Genomic DNA, 19333 nt, shown 5'->3' with positions numbered 1-19333 from the left:
GTACATTCCCACCAACAGTGCAAGAGGGTTGCCTTTTCTCCACACCCTCTTCAGCATTTATTGTTTGTAGATTTTTTGATGATGGCCATTCTGACTGGTGTGAGGTGATACCTCATTGTAGTTTTGATTTGCATTTCTCTAATGATTAATGATGTTGAGCATCCTTTCATGTGTTTGTTGGCAATCTGTATATCTTCTTTGGAGAAATGTCTATTTAGGTCTTCAGCCCATTTTTGGATTGGGTTTTTTGTTTTTTTTGATATTGAGCTGCATGAGTTGCTTGTATGTTTTGGAGATTAATCCTTTGTCAGTTGCTTCATTTGCAAATACCTTCTCCCATTCTGAGGGTTGACTTTTCGTCTTGTTTATGGTTTCCTTTGCTGTGCAAAAGCTTTTAAGTTTCATTAGGTCCCATATGTTTATTTTTGTTTTTATTTCCATTTCTGTAGGAGGTGGGTCAAAAAGGATCTTGCTGTGATTTATGTCATAGAGTGTTCTGCCTATGTTTTCCTCTAAGAGTTTGATGGTGTCTGGCCTTATATTTAGGTCTTTAATCCATTTTGAGTTTATTTTTGTGTATGGTGTTAGGGAGTGTTCTAATGTCATTCTTTTACATGTAGCTGTCCAGTTTTCCCAGCACCACTTATTGAAGAGGCTGTCTTTTCTCCACTGTATATTCTTGCCTCCTTTATCAAAGATAAGGTGACCATATGTGTGTGGGTTTATCTCTGGGCTTTCTATCCTGTTCCATTGATCTATATTTCTGTTTTTGTACCAGTACCATATACTGTCTTGATTACTGTAGCTTTGTAGTATAGTCTGAAGTCAGGGAGTCTGATTCCTCCAGCTCCGTTTTTCTTTCTCAAGATTGCTTTGGCTATGTGGGGTCTTTTGTGTTTCCATACAAATTGTGAAATGTTTTGTTCTAGTTCTGTAAAAAATGCCATTGGTAGTTTGATAGGGATTGCACTGAATCTGTAGATTGCTTTGGGTAGTAGAGTCATTTTCACAATGTTGATTCTTCCAATCCAAGAACATGGTATATCTCTCGATCTATTTGTATCATCTTTAATTTCTTTCATCAGTGTCTTATAATTTTCTGCATACAGGTCTTTTGTCCCATTAGGTAGGTTTATTCCTAGGTATCTTATTCTTTTTGTTGCAATGGTAAGTGGGAGTGTTTTCTTAATTTCACTTTCAGATTTTTCATCATTAGTATATAGGAATGCAAGAGATTTCTGTGCATTAATTTTGTATCCTGCAACTTTACCAAATTCATTGATTAGCTCTAGGAGTTTTCTGGTAGCATCTTTAGGATTCTCTATAGTATCATGCCATCTGCAAACAGTGACAGCTTTACTTCTTTTCCAATTTGGATTCCTTTTATTTCTTTTTCTTCTCTGATTGCTGTGGCTAACACTTCCAAAACTATGTTGAATAATAGTGGTGAGAGTGGGCAACCTTGTCTTGTTCCTGATCTTAGTGGAAATGGTTTGAGTTTTTCATCATTGAGGACAATGTTGGCTGTGGGTTTGTCATATATGGCCTTCATTATGTTGAGGAAAGTTCCCTCTATGCCTACTTTCTGGAGGGTTTTTATCATAAATGGGTGTTGAATTTTGTCGAAAGCTTTCTCTGCATTTACTGAGATAATCATATGGTTTTTCTCCTTCAATTTGTTAATATGGTGTATCACGTTGACTGATTTGCATATATTGAAGAATCCTTGCATTCCTGGGATAAACCCCACTTGATCATAGTGTATGATCCTTTTAATGTGCTGTTGGATTCTGTTTGCTAGTATTTTGCTGAGGATTTTTGCGTTTATGTTCATCAGTGATATTGGCCTGTAGTTTTCTTTCTTTGTGACATCTTTGTCTGGTTTTGGTAGCAGAGTGATGGTGGCCTCGTAGAGTGAGTTTGGGAGTGTTCCTCCCTCTGCTATATTTTGGAAGAGTTTGAGAAGGATAGGTGTTAGCTGTTCTCTAAATGTTTGATAGAATTCGCCTGTGAAGCCATCTGGTCCTGGGCTTTTGTTTGTTGTAAGATTTTTAATCACAGTTTCAATTTCAGTGCTTGTGATTGGTTTGTTCATATTTTCTATTTCTTCCTGGTTCAGTCTCAGAAGGTTGTACAGTTCTAAGAATTTGTCCATTTCTTCCAGGTTGTCCATTTTATTGGCATATAGTTGCTCTCATGATCCTTTCTATTTCTGCAGTGTCAGTTGTTACTTCTCCTTTTTCATTTCTTATTTTATTGATTTGAGTCTTCTCCCTTTTTTTCTTGATAAGTCTGGCTAATGGTTTATCAATTTTGTTTATCTTCTCAAAGAACCAGCTTTTAGTTTTATTGATCTTTGCTATTGTTTCCTTCATTTCTTTTTCATTTATTTCTGATCTGATCTTTATGATTTCTTTCCTTCCGCTAACTTTGGGACTTTTTTGTTCTTCTTTCTCTAATTGCTTTAGGTGTAAGGTTAGGTTGTTTATTTGAGATGTTTCTTGTTTCTTGAGGTAGGATTGTATTGCTGTACAGTTCCCTCTTAGAACTGCTTTTGCTGCATCCCATAGGTTTTGGGTTGTCGTGTTTTCATTGTCATTTGTTTCTAGGTATTTTTTAATTTCCTCTTTGACTCCTTCAGTGATCTCTTGGTTATTAAGTAGTGTGTTGTTTAGCCTCCATGTGTTTGTATTTCTTACAGTTTTTTTCCTGTAATTGATATCTAGTCTCCTAGCATTGTGGTCGGAAAAGATACTTGATACGATTTCAATTTTCTTAAATTTACCAAGGCTTGATTTGTGACCCAAGATATGATCTCTTCTGGAGAATGTTCCATGAGCACTGGAGAAGAATGTGTATTCTGTTGTTTTTGGATGGAATGTCCTATAAATATCAATTAAGTCCATCTTGTTTAATGTATCATTTAAAGCTTGTGTTTCCTTATTTATTTTCATTTTTGATGATATGTCCATTGGTGAGAGTGGGGTGTTAAAGTCACCTACTGTGATTGTGTTACTGTCAATTTCCCCTTTTATGGCTGTTAGTATTTGCCTTATGTAATGAGGTGCTCCTATGTTGGGTGCATAAATATTTATAACTGTTATATCATCTTCTTGGATTGATCCGTTGATCATTATGTAGTGTCCTTCTTTGTCTCTTGTAATAGTCTTTGTTTTAAAGTCTATTTTGTCTGATATGAGAATTGCTACTCCAGCTTTCTTTTGATTTCCATTTGCTTGGAATATCTTTTTCCATCCCCTTACTTTCAGTCTGTATGTGTCTCTAGGTCTGAAGTGGGTCTCTTGTAGACAGCATATATACGGGTCTTGTTTTTGTATCCATTCAGCCAGCCTGTGTCTTTTGGTTGGAGCATTTAATCCATTTACATTTAAGATAGTTATCGATATGTATGTTCCTATTACCATTTTCTTAATTGTTTTGCATTTATTATTGTAGGTCTTTTCCTTCTCTTGTGTTTCTTGCCTAGAGAAGTTCCTTTAGCATTTGTTGTAAAGCTGGTTTGGTGGTACTGAATTCTCTTAGCTTTTGCTTATCTGTAAAGCTTTTAATTTCTCTGACAAATCTGAATGAGATCCTTGCTGGGTAGAGTAATCTTGGTTGTAGGTTTTTCTCCTTCATCACTTTAAATATGTCCTGCCACTTCCTTCTGGCTTGCAGAGTTTCTGCTGAAAGATCAGCTGTTAACCTTATGGGGATTCCCTTATGTGTTATTTGTTGTCTTTCCCTTGCTGCTTTTAATATTTGTTCTTTGTATTTAATTTTTGATAGTTTGATTAATATGTGTCTTGGCGTGGATTTATCCTGTATGGGACTCTCTGTGCTTCCTGGACTTGATTAACTATTTCCTTCCCCATATTAGGGAAGTTTTCAACTATAATCTCTTCACATATTTTCTCAGTCCCTTTCTTTTTCTCTTCTTCTTTTGGGACCCCTATAATTCGAATGTTGGTGCATTTAATGTTGTCCCAGAGGTCTCTGAGACTGTCCTTAATTCTTTTCATTCTTTCTTCTTTATTCTGCTCTGCAGTAGTTATTTCCACTATTTTATCTTCCAGGTCACTTATCCGTTCTTCTACCTCAGTTATTCTGCTATAGATCCCTTCTAGAGAATTTTAAATTTCATTTATTGTGTTGTTCATCACTGTTTGTTTGCTCTTTAGTTCTTCTAGGTCCTTGTTAAATGTTTCTTGTATTTTCTCCATTCTATTTCCAAGATTTTGGATCATCTTTACTATCATTATTCTGAATTCTTTTTCAGGTAGACTGCCTATTTCCTCTTCATTTGTTAGGTCTGGTGGGTTTTTGCCTTGCTCCTTCATCTGCTGTGTTTCTCTGTCTTCTCATTTTGCTTAACTTACTGTGTTTGGGGTCTCCTTTTCACAGGCTGCAGGTTCGTAGTTTCCATTGTTTTTGTTGTCTGTCCCCAGTGGCTAAGGTTTTTTCAGTGGGTTGTGTAGGCTTCCTGGTGGAGGGGACTGGTTCGTGTGTTCTGGTGGATGAGGCTGGATCTTGTCTTTCTGGTGGGCAGGTCCACGTCTTGTGGTGTGTTTTGGGGTGTCTGTGGGCTTATTATGATTTTAGGCAGCCTCTGTGCTAATGGGTGGGTTTGTGTTCCTGTCTTGCTAGTTGTTTGGCATAGGGTGTCCTGCACTGTAGCTTGCTGGTCGGTGAGTGGAGCTGGGTTTTGGCATTGAGATGGAGATCTCTGGGAGATTTTCGCCGTTTGATATTATGTGGAGCTGGGAGGTCTCTTGTGGACCAGTGTCCTGAACTTGGCTCTCCCACCTCAGTGACAGCCCTGACCCTGGCTGGAGCACCAAGAACCTGTCCTCCACACGGCTCAGAATAAAAGGGAGAAAAAAAGAAAGAAGAAGATAAAATAAAGTAAAATAAAATAAAATAATTAAAATAAAAAATAAAAAATATTAAGAAAAATAAATTTTTTAAGTTAAAAAAAAAAAAGACAGAACCCTAGGACAAATGGTAAAAGCAAAGCTATACAGACAAATTCACACAGAGAAGCATACACACTCACAAAAAGAGAAAAAGGGAAAAATATATATATATATATCATTGCTCCCAAAGTCCACCTCCTCAATTTGGGATGATTGGTTGTCTATTCAGGTATTCCACAGATGCAGGGTACATCAAGTTCATTGTGGAGATTTAATCCGCTGCTCCTGAGGCTGCTGGGAGAGATTTCCCTTTCTCTTCTTTGTTCGCACAGCTCCTGGGGTTCAGCTTTGGATGTGGCCCCGCCTCTGCGTGTAGGTCGCCTGAGGGCATCTGTTCTTCGCTCACACAGGACGGGGTTAAAGGAGCAGCTGCTTCGGGGGCTCTGGCTCACCCAGGCCGCGGGGAGGGAGGGGTACGGAATGCGGGGCGAGCCTGCGGCGGCAGAGGCCAGCGTGACGTTGCACCAGCCTGAGGCGCGCAGTGCGTTCTCCCGGGGAAGTTGTCCCTGGATCACGGGAGCCTGGCCGTGGCGGGCTGCACAGGCTCCCGGGAGGGGAGGTGTGGAGAGTGACCTGTGCTCGCACACAGGCTTCTCGGTGGCGGCAGCAGCAGCCTTAGCGTCTCATGCCCGTCTCTGGGGTCCGCGCTGATCGCCGCGGTTCGCGCCCATCTCTGGAGCTCGTTTAGGCGGCGCTCTGAATCCCCTCTCCTCGCGCACCAGGAAACAAAGAGGCAAGAAAAAGTCTCTTGCCTGTTAAGCAGGTCCAGACCTTTTCCCGGACTCCCTCCTGGCTAGCCATGGCGCACTAGCCCCTTCAGGCTGTGTTCACGCCGCCAACCCCAGGCCTCTCCCTGGGATCCGACCGAAGCCCAAGCCTCAGCTCCCAGCCCCGCCCGCCCCGGCGGCTGAGCAGACAAGCCTCTCGGGCTGGTGAGTGCTGCTCGGCGCCGATGCTCCGTGCGGGAATCTCTCCGTTTTTCCCTCCGCACCCCTGTGGCTGCGCTCTCCTCCGTGGCTCCGAAGCTCCCCCCTCTGCCACCCGCAGTCTCCACCCGCGAAGGGGCTTCCTAGTGCGTGGAGACCTTTCCTCCTTCACGGCTCCCTCCCACTGGGGCAGGTCCCATCCCTATTCTTTTGTCTCTGTTGTTTCTTTTTTCTTTTGCCCTACCCAGGTACGTGGGGAGTTTCTTACCTTTTGGGAGGTCTGATGTCTTCTGCCAGCATTCAGTAGTTGTTCTGTAGGAGTTGTTCCACATGTAGATGCATTTCTGATGTATTTGTGGGGAGGAAGGTGATCTCCGCGTCTTACTCTTCCGCCATCTTGAAGCTCCTCCCTCGCACCGTGGATTTCTCACCAGAAACCATGGGAGCCTTCTAGTAGTGGCAGGATATTTTTTAAATGTCAAAAGAAAAGATCCATTAGCCCAGAATTCTATATCCAGTGAAAATATCCTTCAGAAATGAAGATAAATGAAGATATTTTCAAATGCAGGAAACCTAAGAAAGCTTCTTATCAAGAGACCTGCTCTGAAAGAATTGCTAAAGGATTTTTTTTTTAACAGAAAGGCAATGATACCAGATGGAAACTTGGGATATGAAATAGGAAGAGTAACAGAAATGGTAAATATCTGCCTAAATATAATATTAATAGGTAGTCTGACATTTGGGGAAAAAAGTAATCTGATCTGATTCAGTGTATGTAGATCTGATTCAGCGCATGTAGATCTGATTCAGCGCGTGTAGATCTGATTCAGCGTATGTAGATCTGATTCAGTGTATGTAACATAACTACAACATAAAGACGGGGAAGGTAAAGGAAACTATTAGGAGTAAAGTTTCCACATTCCACTTGAAATAGCAAAATAGTCTAAGTAGGCCTTGAAAAGGTGTTTTTCTATTCGAATACTTAATTTCTAAAAACTACACAAAGAAATATAGTAAATAAAAACACAGTGGATATTTATTTTTTAAATTGAGGTGTAGTTGATTTACAATGTTGTGTTAATTACTCCTGTACAGCAAAGTGACTCAGTTATACATATATATACATTCCTTTTTTTATTTTTAAAAATTTTTATTTATTTATTTATTTATTTATGGCTGTGTTGGGTCTTCGTTTCTGTGCGAGGGCTTTCTCCAGTTGCGGCGAGCGGGGGCCACTCTTCATCGCGGTGCGCGGGCCTCTCACTATCGCAGCCTCTCTTGTTGCGGAGCACAGGCTCCAGACACGCAGGCTCAGTAATTGTGGCTCACGGGCCTAGTCGCTCCGCGGCATGTGGGATCTTCCCAGACCAGGGCTCGAACCCGTGTCCCCCGCATTGGTAGGCAGACTCTCAACCACTGCGCCACCAGGGAAGCCCCTACATTCCTTTTTTTAATATTCTTTTCTGTGATGGTTTATCATAGGATATTGTATATAGTTGCCTGTGCTACACAGTAGGACCTTGTTGTTTATCCATCATATATGTAAAAGCTTACATCTGCTAACTCCAACCATCCCTCCCCCAACACCTTCCCCCCTTGGCAACCACCACTCTGTTCTCTGTGTCTAGGAGTTTGTTTCTGTTTCATAGATAGGTTCATTTGTGTCATATTTTAGATTTCCCATATAAGTGGTGTCATATGGTATTTGTCTTTGTCTGACTTACTTCACTTAGTGTGATAATCTCTAATTGCATCCATGTTGCTGCAAATGGCATTATTTCATTCTTTTTTTATGGCTGAGTAGCATTCCATTGTATATATGTACCACATCTTCTTTAACCATTCATCTGTCAATGGACATTTAGGTTGTTTCCATGTCTTGGCTATTGTGAATAGTGCTGCTATGAACATAGGGGTGCATGTATCATTTTGAATTAGTTTTGTCTGGATATATGCCCACGAGTGGGATTTCTGGATCATATGGTAATTCTATTTTTAGTTTTCTGAGGAACCTCCATACTGTTTTCCACAGTGGCTGCACCAACTTATATTCCCACCCAACCAGTGTAGGAGGGTTCCCTTTACTCCACACCTTCTCCAGTATTTGTTATTTGTAGACTTTTTGATGATGGCCATTCTGACTGGTATGAGGTGGTCCCTTGTAGCTTTGATTTGCATTTCTCTAATAATTAGTGATGTTGAGCATCTTTTCATGTGCCTATTGGCCACCTGTATTTCTTCTTTGGAGAAATGTCTATTTAGGTCTTCTGCCTATTTTTTGATTGGGTTTTTGTTTTTTTGTTGTTGAGTTGTATGAGCTGTTTGTATATTTTGGAAATTAAGCCCTTGTCAGTTGCATCATTTGCAAATATTTTCTCCCATTCTGTTGTCTTTTCATCTTGTTTATGGTTTCCTTTGCTGTGCAAAAACTTGTAAGTTTGATTAGGTTCCATTTGTTTTTGTTTTTATTTCTATTGCCTTGGGAGACTGACCTAAGAAAACATTAGTATGATTTACGTCAGAGAATGTTTTGCCTATGATCTCTTCTAGGAGTTTTATGGTGTCATGTCTTATGTTTAAGTCTTCAAGCCATTTTGAGTTTATTTTTGTGTATGGTGTGAGGGTTTGTTCTAACTTCATTGATTTACAAGCGGCTGTCCAACTTTCCCAGCACTACTTGCTGAAGAGAATGTTTTTTCCCATTGTATATTCTTGCCTCCTTTGTCGAAGATTAATTGACTGTAGCTGCATGGGTTAGATAAATTAAAATGGAATAAACCCAAAAGAAGGCAGGAAAGGAGAAACAGGAACAACAAAAAAACAAATGAACAAACAAAAAGTGAAAAAACAGAAAACAGATGGTAAGATGGTATACCTAAATCCAAGCATATAAATAATTACATTAAATGCAATGGCCTAAACATGCCAACTAAAAGACAGATCTTCAGAATGGATTTTTTAAAATGACATGACATTCACTTTATATATGATGATATAGATAGGTTAAAAGTAAAACTATGGAAAATGATATACCACATAAATTAATTAAAAGAAAGCCAGAGGGGCTATAAAATACTATAAAATAAAGTGTACTTCATAACAAAGAAAATTGCCAGGAATAAAGAGTGATATTACATAATGATAAAGAGTCAGTATACTAAGAACACATAACAATTCTATATGTGTATACACCTAACAACAGGGCTTCAAAATACATGAAGCACAACCTAAAGAACTGTGACAAGAATTTAATATGCCTTTCTCAGTAATAGAACTAGTAAATAGAAATTCAGTAAAGATATAGAAGAATTAAAAAATACTGTCATCCAAAAAGATATGCTTGACATTTGTAGAAAACTCCACCCAACAGTAGCAGAATACACATTATTTTCAAGTACACGTTGAACGTTCAATAAGGTAAATCAAATCCTGCTTCACAAAACAAATGTAAAAATGTGTAATGAACTGAAATTAAATTAGAAACAGAAATATAGTGGGGGGGGGGGAAGATAGCACTTTTTTCACAGTACATTTCTAAGTAATCCAAGGGTCAAAGAGGAAGTCTCAAGGAATATTAGAAAGTATTTTGAACTGAACAAGAGTAAAATTATAACATAGCAAAATCTGTGGGTTGCCTCTAAAGCAGCGCTTAGAGGGAAAGCTATAGCATTAAATGTTCATAATAGAAAAGAGAAAAGGTCTTAAGTCAAGAACTTAAGCTTCCACCGTAAGAAACTAGAAATGAAAGAGCAAAGTAAGCTCAAAACAAGAAGAAGAATGGAAATTATAGATATAAGAGCAGAAATCAATAAGAGTGAAAACAAAAATAATAGAGAAAAATCAGTGAAACCAAAAGGTGATTTTAAAAAAATAAGTAAAATTGGTAAGCCTATTGCAAGAATGACAAAAAAAGAAGACATAAATTACCAACAGCAGGAATTTTATAAAGGAGATGTCACTGCACCACCCTTTAGATATTAAAAGGACCATAAGGGAATTCTTTGAACAACGGAACCTATATAAGTACAACAACTTAGATGGGAGGAACCAATTACTCAAAAACTATAAACCACCAAAACTCATACAAGAAGAAATAGAAAGCCTAGAATCCTATAACTAATAAGGAAATTGAATTTGTAGTTTAAAAATCTTGTGAAAAAGAAATCTCCATACCCAGATGGTTCCACTGATGAATTCTGTCAATCATTAAAAGAAGAAATATCACCAATTTTACACAGTCTCCTCCAGAGGAGGAAATACTTCCCAACTTATATTGTGAGACCAGCATTACCCAGAAAAAGACAGTACAAGAAAAGAAAACTATGGACCAATATTCTTCATGAACATAGATGCAGAAATCCTCACCCAAACATTAGCAAATCATATCCATCCATCTGTCTGTCTATATCTATCTATCTGCCTATCAAATACGTCATGACCAAGCAGAGTTTTATCCAGGGGAAATAAGGCTATTCAATATTTGAAAACCAATCAGTGTATCAGTGTAACCCACCAAGTTTGAAAGCTGTGGAAGAAAAACCAAACCACATGATTATATTAAATGATGCAGAAAAGGAATTTGACAAAATTTGACTTCTATTCATGATATAAACTCTCAGCAAACTAGGAGTAGGAGGGAATTTCCTCCTATTTATGCATTTACATAAAAGGCATAAGGGCATTTACATAAAACCTATGGCTAATATACTTAATGGCAAAAGACTGAATGTTTTCCCCCTAAAATGGTAAACAAGGTAAAAGTGTCTGCTCTCATGACTTTTATTCAACATCGTGCTGCTAGTTCTAGCCAGAGTAATGAGACAGTAAAAGAAATCAAAGGCATATTGATTGGGAAAAAAAGAAACAACACTTTCCTTATTCACAGATGACATGATTATGTATATAGAACATCCTGAGAGACTTACCAAAAAAAAAAAAGCTCCTATAACTAATAAGTGAATTTAGCAAGATTACAGGATACAAAGTTAAAACACACAAATCAATCATCTTTCTATAGGTTAGCTATGAAAACTATTAGAAACTGATATTAAAAACATAATTTATAATCAATCCCCAAAAATGAAATACTTAGGTATAAATCTAGTAAAACATGTATGAAATATGTATGTAAAAACTGCAAAATGCTCATAACAGAAATCAATGAAGACCTCAGTAAATGGAAAGACATTGTATTTATGTATTGGAAGACTCAACAGAGTAAAGATATCAATTTTCCCCAAATTGGTCCATAGATTTAAAAGAATTCCAATCAAAATCCCAGCAGAACTCTTTGTAGATAAAGACAAGTTACTTGTAAAATGTAATGGAAAGGCATAGGCACCAGAATGGTCAAATTAAAAAAGAATGAAATAATGCCATTTGCAGCAACATGGATGGACCTAGAGATGATCATACTAAGTGAAGTAAGTCAGACAGAGGGAGACAATATAATATCACTTATATGTGGAAACTGGAAAAAAAATGATACAAATGAACTTATTTACCAAATAGAAACAGACTCACAGACTTAGAAAACATATTTATGGTTACCAAAGGGGAAAGGTGGAGGGGAGGGATAAATTAGGAGATTGGGATTAACATATACACACTCCTATATATAAAATAGATAATCAACATGGACTATTATATAGCATAGGGAACCCTACTCATTACTCTGCAATATCCTATATGGGAAAAGAATCTGAAAGAGAGTAGATATATGTATATGTATAACTGAATCACTTTGCTGTACACCTGAAACTAACACAACATTGGAAATCAACCATACTCCAATAAAAAATAAATTTTTTTAAATTTAATGGAAAGGCATAGGCACTAGAATGATCAAAATAATTTTGAAAAAGAAGAATAAAGTTGGAGGAATCACATTATTAATTTTAAGACTTACTATAAAACTACAGTAATTGCACAGTATGGTACTGGTGGAGGGAAAGCTCCACATATCCCTGGAACAAACAGAGAATAGATAATCTAGAAACTGAATCACATAAAGTTGACCAATTGATTCTTTACAAAGGTGCAAAGGTAATTCAGTGTAGAAATGTCATTTCAAAAAAGTGGAGTTGGAACAACTGGACAACCATATGCAAACAAATTTTCACCTAAACCTTACATGTTATAAAAATAACTCAAAATGGATCATAAGTCTAAAGGTAAAATGTGTAAAACTCTTAGAAGAAAACACAGGAGAAAATCTTCATGGCCTGAGGTTAGGCCAAGGGTTCTTAGATCTGACACCAAAGCACAATCCATAAAAAGCAAAAAATGGTTAACTTGGGCTTCATCAAAATTTAAAACTTTTACTCTGTGAAAGACACTTATTAAGAGAATGAAAAGGCAAGCTGGAAAAATAACAAATCACATGTCTGACAAAGGATTGTATCAGAATATATAACAAACTCTCAAACCTCAACAGTAAGGAAACAAACAGCCCCATTTTAAAATGCCAAAGGGCATGAACGGATGCTTCGCCAAAGAGGATATACAGATGGCATAAAAGTACATGAAAAGATGTTCAACATCATTAGCGATTAGAAAAATGCAAATGAAAGCCCAATGAGATAGCACTGCACATCTCTTAGATGAGCTAAAATAAAAAGTACTGACAATACTAACTCCCCTTGAGGATGTGGAACGTCTGGATCACTCCTACATTGCTAGCAAGAGATAAAATGGTACCGCCACCCTGGAAAACAGTCTGGCGGTTTCTTAGAAAGTTAAACATACACTTTCCACGTGATCCAGCCATCCTACTCCCAGGTTACTTACTTCAGAGAGCTGACAACTTATGTTCACACAAAAACCTGTACACAAATGTTTACGGCATCTCTACTTATGAATGAAAATGGGAAATAACCAAAATCTCCTTCAGCAGGTGAATGGATAAGCCAGCTGTGTTAACATCCATGCAATAGAAAACTACTCAGCAATGAGAAGGGGAAGGTGTTGGTAGGTGCAGCAACTTGGACGAACCTCAAAGGCATCGTGCTGTGTTGAAGCCAGATCAAAAGGTTACATGCTGTCTGATTCTGTTTATATGACATTCTCAAAAAGAGAACACAATGATGGAGAACAGAACTGGGGCTTCCAGGGGTTACAGATGTGGAGAGAACGAGGGAGTTTTAGAGGGAGTTGTAGAAGGAGGTGGGAGAGCGCAGTGCCTCATAGCATGGGCACCTGAGTTGGCCTTCTCCAACCACTTCCTAGTCCTGTGACGTCGGGAGTTATACAGCCTCTCAGTGCCTCAGCTTCACCTGTGAAATGGGAATGATAACAGTACCTACCTTCAAGGGTCATTGTCAGGATTAAAGGAATGAATACATGTAGGGCACTTAAAATAGTGCTATTACATAGTAAGTGCCCAGCAAGTGTTATCTATGTCACCAATGTCCCGTGGGAGACCTCAGAAAAGATAACCTGGGGCTCTTTGAGCCCTGCATTCAAAGTCAAAGGCTGAGGCTTGTATCAATGTATGTTTAAAACACACACACACACACCCCTTCCCTTCCTCCTAGACCTCCTCTCTCTTTTTTTCTCTCTCTTAAACTCAATAAAAAGAAGACAAACAACCCAATTGAAAAATGGGCAGAAGATTTGAACAGACACTTCACAAAAGAAGATACACGAAAGAGGGTTAAGCATGTGAAAAGATGCTGACATCACTCATCATGAGAAAAATGCCAATTAAAACCACAATGAGATAACGCTACAGTGGCTAAAGTGAAGAAAGGCTGACAATGCCAAGTGTTTGCAAGGATGTGGAGCAACAGGAACTCTCATACGTTGCAGGTGGAAATGCAGAAACAGGACAGCCATTTTGTATAACTGTACGGTACTGTCCTACAATGTTAAACATACTCTTATGATATGACCCAGCAATTTCATACCTTTGTATTTACCCCTGTGTCTACACAAAGACAAGGAAATGAATACTCGGAGCAGCGTTATTCTTTATTTTTCATTTTTTATACAAATTTTAAAGGTTACTTTCCATTTACAATTATTCCACAATATTGGCTATATTCCCTGTGTTGTATAATAAGAGCAGCATTATTCTTAATACCCCCAAAGTAGAAACAACCCAATTGAATACTAGTCAGACGGCAAAAGGAATGAAGTATTAATATATGCAACAGCATGGATGAATCGCCGAAACTTTATGCTAAATAAAAGTCAAAGACTCTGTGCTATCTGATTCCATTTATATGAAATCCTCGAAAAGGCAAAACTACAGTGACAGCAAACCAGTGGTTTCCCGGGGCTGTGGTCCAGGGGAGATCAACAGCAAACAAAGATGCAGGAGAAAACCTTTTAGGATGGAGGAGCTATTTTACAGCTCAATTTTGGTGGTGGTTCCACAGTTACCAAGATTCATCAAACTACACACATAAAATGGATGAGTTTCACTGAACATAAATAATGCCTTAAAGGAAAAAAACAAACCCAAAGGCTGATTGTTTAAGTGTCTTTCAACCTGTTTTCCCAGTGCCTTAGGCATGGTGGTCTCGGGGCCTGCCGAGCAGACCTCCTTATCAGAAATAAGGTCATTTAAGGCTTTTATTTTCCTTCTTGGCTCAGAGCTGTGGACTCAGCTGACACTGACCAATTTCCAGTGGGCACCATCGTGTGTCCCAGGCGGAGGCGACAGAAGCAAGCTTGTGTTCCTGTCACTAATAATACAAGCCTTCATCATTGTCTCTGCCAGGCTGTGTTCATTGCCGTTATACCCACTGAAGAAGAGAACAGAGTCATAATGAGCTGGGTGTTATCTGCTCACCAATAATTTATAATGGGCAAACTAGGACAGGAACAGAGCTTTTTCTGACTAAGGAGGTTGCATGTCACTCTTCAAATCTAGGCCAAAAAATTATTTATAATGCATAGACAGTCACTCAGAAAGTTAAAAGTTTCCTTTCTTCTCTCCCGTGTGTTTGAACAGTATGCTTTTTACCTTGGACTAGCACAAAGGCACCTCGGCATCTTACTGCTACACCTGCAGTCAGACTGTGGGAGAGATTGGGAGAGAGTGTACTTGAGGATGGTGACTGGCCTAGGAATGAGGCCTTTGTAGAAACGCCTTGAGGATTTCAGGTCCTCCCAAAAATCCAAGGAGAGAGAGGAAGGAGGGAAAAGTCAGGAAAAGGAAGAGACCCTTAGGTAAGGGTAGCTACCACGCGCTTTAGGTGAGCTTTGAAGAATTACCTCAGATGTTATCAGGAAACCCCCCAAACTGAGACGAAATCAGCAAAAGATGACTTGTAAATGGGTGGGTTGAAACCAAGACAGGTCGTGTGCAATTAGGCAGTGACAAGCGGAATTGTTGTGGCCATCACAGCATCGAGGGAAAGGGTGTTTGGGGTGTGTGCCTCTCTTTCTAAGGGCTGTTTGGGGAAGGTGAATCTATGGTGATACTGACGCCTGTGGGTATTGGTACCCACCCTAAGGGAGGTGAATCCCTCTGAGGGGAACCTGCTGCGTTGTCACAAGCCACCAGCATCCTGTCCTGACCACGCGTTGGCCAGTGGCCTCCTGGTGGGTGATTTGCTGCTCCAGGCACCTTGACCCCGGGCCCCAGGGGGCCTGGACCAGCAAGTTCAATGGACCCTGCAGCTGTGGCCCTTGTTCTCTCTTGGTGAGCTGACTTTCTGGAACGAATCCATCTGGGGTGAATTTGGGCGGGGTGGGTCAGCTTTGCCGGCCCTGGATCAGCTTTGAGCAAGCTGGCTGTGGAGGAGCGCCTGGCCTGTTGGTGTGTCTAAGGATCAAGGCCTCTGGGGTGCCACAGCTTCTCAGACTTCTTCAGGCTATGGGGGGCGGGGTGGTCCCTTGTCTAGTAGAGCAGCCCCTGCAGCCGCGATTTCCTATCCGAGTTCCTGGGATCCTAGGCTCCCTCAGTGCCTCAGTGGCTCAGGGCAGATCCCCTCCCCTCAAACTGAGCAGCTCCACTTTGATCTCTTCTGTAGGCGTGCAGTGTAGTATGTCATTTTTTAAAAAAAAATAAACTCTATTTTTAGAGCAGTGTTAAGTTCCCAGCAAAATTGAGTGGAAGGTACAGAGATTTTCCATATGCTCTCTGTCGCTATATATGCACAGCCTCCCCGATTACGAACACCCCACCAGCAAGACTGGTCCATTTGCTGCAACTGATGAAGCTACATTGACACAGCATTGTCCCCCAAAGACCGTAGTCTACTTTAGGGTTCACTCTTGGGGTTGTACATTCTCTGGGTTTGGCCAAATACATGACACGCATCTGCCATTATAGTATCATATAGAGTAGTTTCACAGCCCTAAATATCCTCTGTGTCCACCTGTTCATTCCCCCACCACCTCAGCCCCTGGCAGCCACTGATCTTTTTACTGTCGCCATAGTTTCGTCTTTTCCAGAACGTCATAGAGTTGGAGTCCTCGAGTGTGGAGTCTTTGCAGATTAGCTCTTTCACTTAGTAACATGCACTGAAGTTTCCACCATGTCATTTTTAAAAGGGTTCAGCCACATTTAGCAGCTTGACAGTCACGTGCAGTCCCTGTCACATTGGCTCTGGACCATGCGTGGCTTGTAGATGGTTTTGTGTGGGGTGAGCCTGGACTCCCCAGCAGGATGATGAGCTCTGGGGCAGTGGGCAGGACCTGTGCCCCTGGGTGGCACTGGCTCTCTACTGGACACTCAGGATGCCTGGCTATCCCTCGTGACTTGGCATCAGGGGCTAGGCGCTCTGGGTTGGAGGGGACCTGGTTTGGGCCTGAGGACAGACTGTCAGAGCAAACCCCTCGGGGCTGTTTATCTTGATAATCAGCATGTCACTTGTTCTCTGAAGTCAGAGCATCTGGCTACAGAGCCGATCTGTAAGATTCTGCATCTGAGTCAGGACTCACTGATACTGTCTCTCTTTGTGGCCAGGAGCCTAGCGTAACATTTTTTCTGTCTCCGTTACTCAGCTCGGAAATATGGCGCACGTTTCTTTCTTTGAAAAGTTTTGATTAGATGATCCCAGCAGAACACACTCTGACCGAAAGTGCCTCCGTCCCGTAAGGAAGGCTTCCAGAAGTGGAATGTTCCAGTAACCTGTGTATTTTGCGTTGACAGAGCTTCTCGAAACAAGTCTGAGAAGAAACGTCGGGACCAGTTCAATGTTCTCATCAAAGAGCTCAGCTCCATGCTGCCTGGCAACACGCGGAAGATGGACAAGACCACCGTGCTGGAGAAGGTCATCGGATTCTTGCAGAAACACAATGGTAATGGTGACGCTTCTCTCCGTTTTTACTCCGTTCCTGCCATTTCCATTTGGCAGTGACTTCATCAAGTTGGTCTTCCTGCTTGGTTCTCTCTCCCCAGCAAACCCGATCTCCTCCATCATAGGTTTCCTCTTTCCAAGGCACTCCACCCTCTAGAAAAACCCTATCTCCAGCAGGTTTGGGACGGGGCACTCACCTCCCAAATTGCTTTCTCAGCCAGAGGAGGGAATCCAGAGCAGACTCACAGGTCGCACCCAACCCAAGCAGGGCAGCACTAACAATGGGAGCATCTTGATTAAAAATGTCTGGAGCAAGCCTTTTCGTATAGTCCTGTCATGCCCAGGTATTCATTTTCCAGTGGATCAGACAGTACTGGTGTCTCCATCCATTGCTGCCACTGCCCCTAAACGCTTTGGCCATCTACCAAAGAGTTTAGGTAGAAGGAAAAAATTAATACCATGGAAAAAAAATACCATGGAAAAAAATTAATCAAAAATAATTAATTGACTTAATATCAAATCCATTTTTTAATTGAGATGTAACTCACATAGCATAAAATTCACTACTTTAAAGTTTATAGTTCTCTGACTTTTAGCATACTAACAGGTTGTGCAACCATAGACACTATCTAATTTTATCATCCCCCAAAGAAACCCTGTACCCCACTGGCAGTTACTTCCCATTTCCACCCTCCCTCCAAGTCTCGGCAACCACTGATCTATTGAATACTTTCTGTCTCTATAGATTTGCCTGTTCTGGGTATCGCATACAAATGGAATCATACAATATGTGGTCTTTTGTTTCTGGCTTCTTTCACTTAGCATCCTTATTTTAGCAAGTATCTGTATTTCATTTCTTTTTATGGCCAAATAATATCCTATTGTGAGGATATACCACTTCACTTATCTGTTTATCAGTTGACAGATATTTGGGCTATTTTCACTTTTTTGGCTGTTAAATAATGCTGCTGTGAACATTCCTATACAAGTTTTTGAGTGGAGATATATTTTCAGTTCTCTTGGGTATACCTAGGAGTGGAATTGCTTGGTCAAATGGTAACTTGGTGTTTAAATTTTTGAGAAACTGCCAGACTGTTTTCCATAACAGCGATACCATTTTTACATTCCCAGCAGCAATGTATGAAGATTCCAGTTTCTCCACATCCTCACCAACACTTGTTATTGTCTGATTGTGTGTGTGTGTTTATTATAGCCTTCCTGGTTGATAAGAAGTGATATTTCATTGTGGTTTTGATTTCCATTTCCCTAATATCTAATGATGTTGAGCTTTTCATGGGCTTATTGGCACATGGCAAATTTGTATGTCTTCTTTAGAGACTGTCTATTCAAATCCTTTGCCCATTTTTAATTGGATTATTTATGTTTTTGCTGTTGAGTTATAAGATTTCTAGATACTAGACCCTTATCAGATATATAATTTGCAAATACTTTCCTCATTCTGTGGGTTGTCCTTTCACTTTCTTAATGATGTCCTTTGACATAGGAAAGTTTTAAGTTTGATGATATCCAATTTATCTTTTTGTTGTTGGTGGTGGTTTCTTGTGCTTTAGGTATCATATCTAAGAAACTATTGTCAATGAAGGTCATCAAGATTTAAATCTATATTTTCCTCTAAGAGTTTTATAATTTTAAGCTATAATTTAAGCAGTTAGATATAAGCCATAGGTTAGACATTTAGATATTTGATCCACTTTGAGTTAATTTTTTGTATATGGAGTAAGGTAGGGAGTCAAAATTCATCCTTTTACATGTGACTATCTAGTTATTCCAGCACTCCACTCTTTTTTTTAAACTTTTCAATACTTTATAAAGGTATAACACTCATACAGAAAATACACAGATCATAACTGTACAGTTGAATTAGTTATGACAGAGTGAATACAGCCAGGAAACCAACACCCAGGTCAAGAAATAGAAGCTTCCCCAATAGTTGCCCCTTCCTATTTACCTCTGCTTTCCCCAAAGGTATTCTCTGGCTGACCTCTAATACCAGAGACTGGCTTCGTCTGTTGGGCCCTTACTCAGATGAAATCATACATTATGAACATGATGTTTGTGTGACTACTCTGTGTTCTTCCAGTGCAATGGCTAATTCATTTTCATTGGTACCTAGTATTCCATTATATGAATTTATTACTTGAATCCATCCTTGAAC

The 19333-nt window shown here is 39.9% G+C and overlaps 1 protein-coding gene across 3 annotated transcripts in view; it reads left to right on the top strand.

Moving 5' to 3' along the window:
* NPAS2 (neuronal PAS domain protein 2) overlaps nt 1-19333 on the top strand; it is a 190073-nt gene that overhangs the window by 99848 nt on the left and 70892 nt on the right. For all 3 annotated transcript variants that reach the window (XM_057558519.1, XM_057558518.1, XM_057558520.1), the window contains one exon: nt 17010-17158. In XM_057558519.1, coding sequence (XP_057414502.1) covers nt 17010-17158 — 149 coding nt within the window. The remainder of the gene's footprint in view (nt 1-17009; nt 17159-19333) is intronic.

Source organism: Balaenoptera acutorostrata, chromosome 12 (genome assembly GCF_949987535.1).
Source record: "Balaenoptera acutorostrata chromosome 12, mBalAcu1.1, whole genome shotgun sequence".
NCBI classification, from domain to species: domain Eukaryota; kingdom Metazoa; phylum Chordata; class Mammalia; order Artiodactyla; family Balaenopteridae; genus Balaenoptera; species Balaenoptera acutorostrata.
This window is presented reverse-complemented; position numbering and strand designations above follow the sequence as displayed.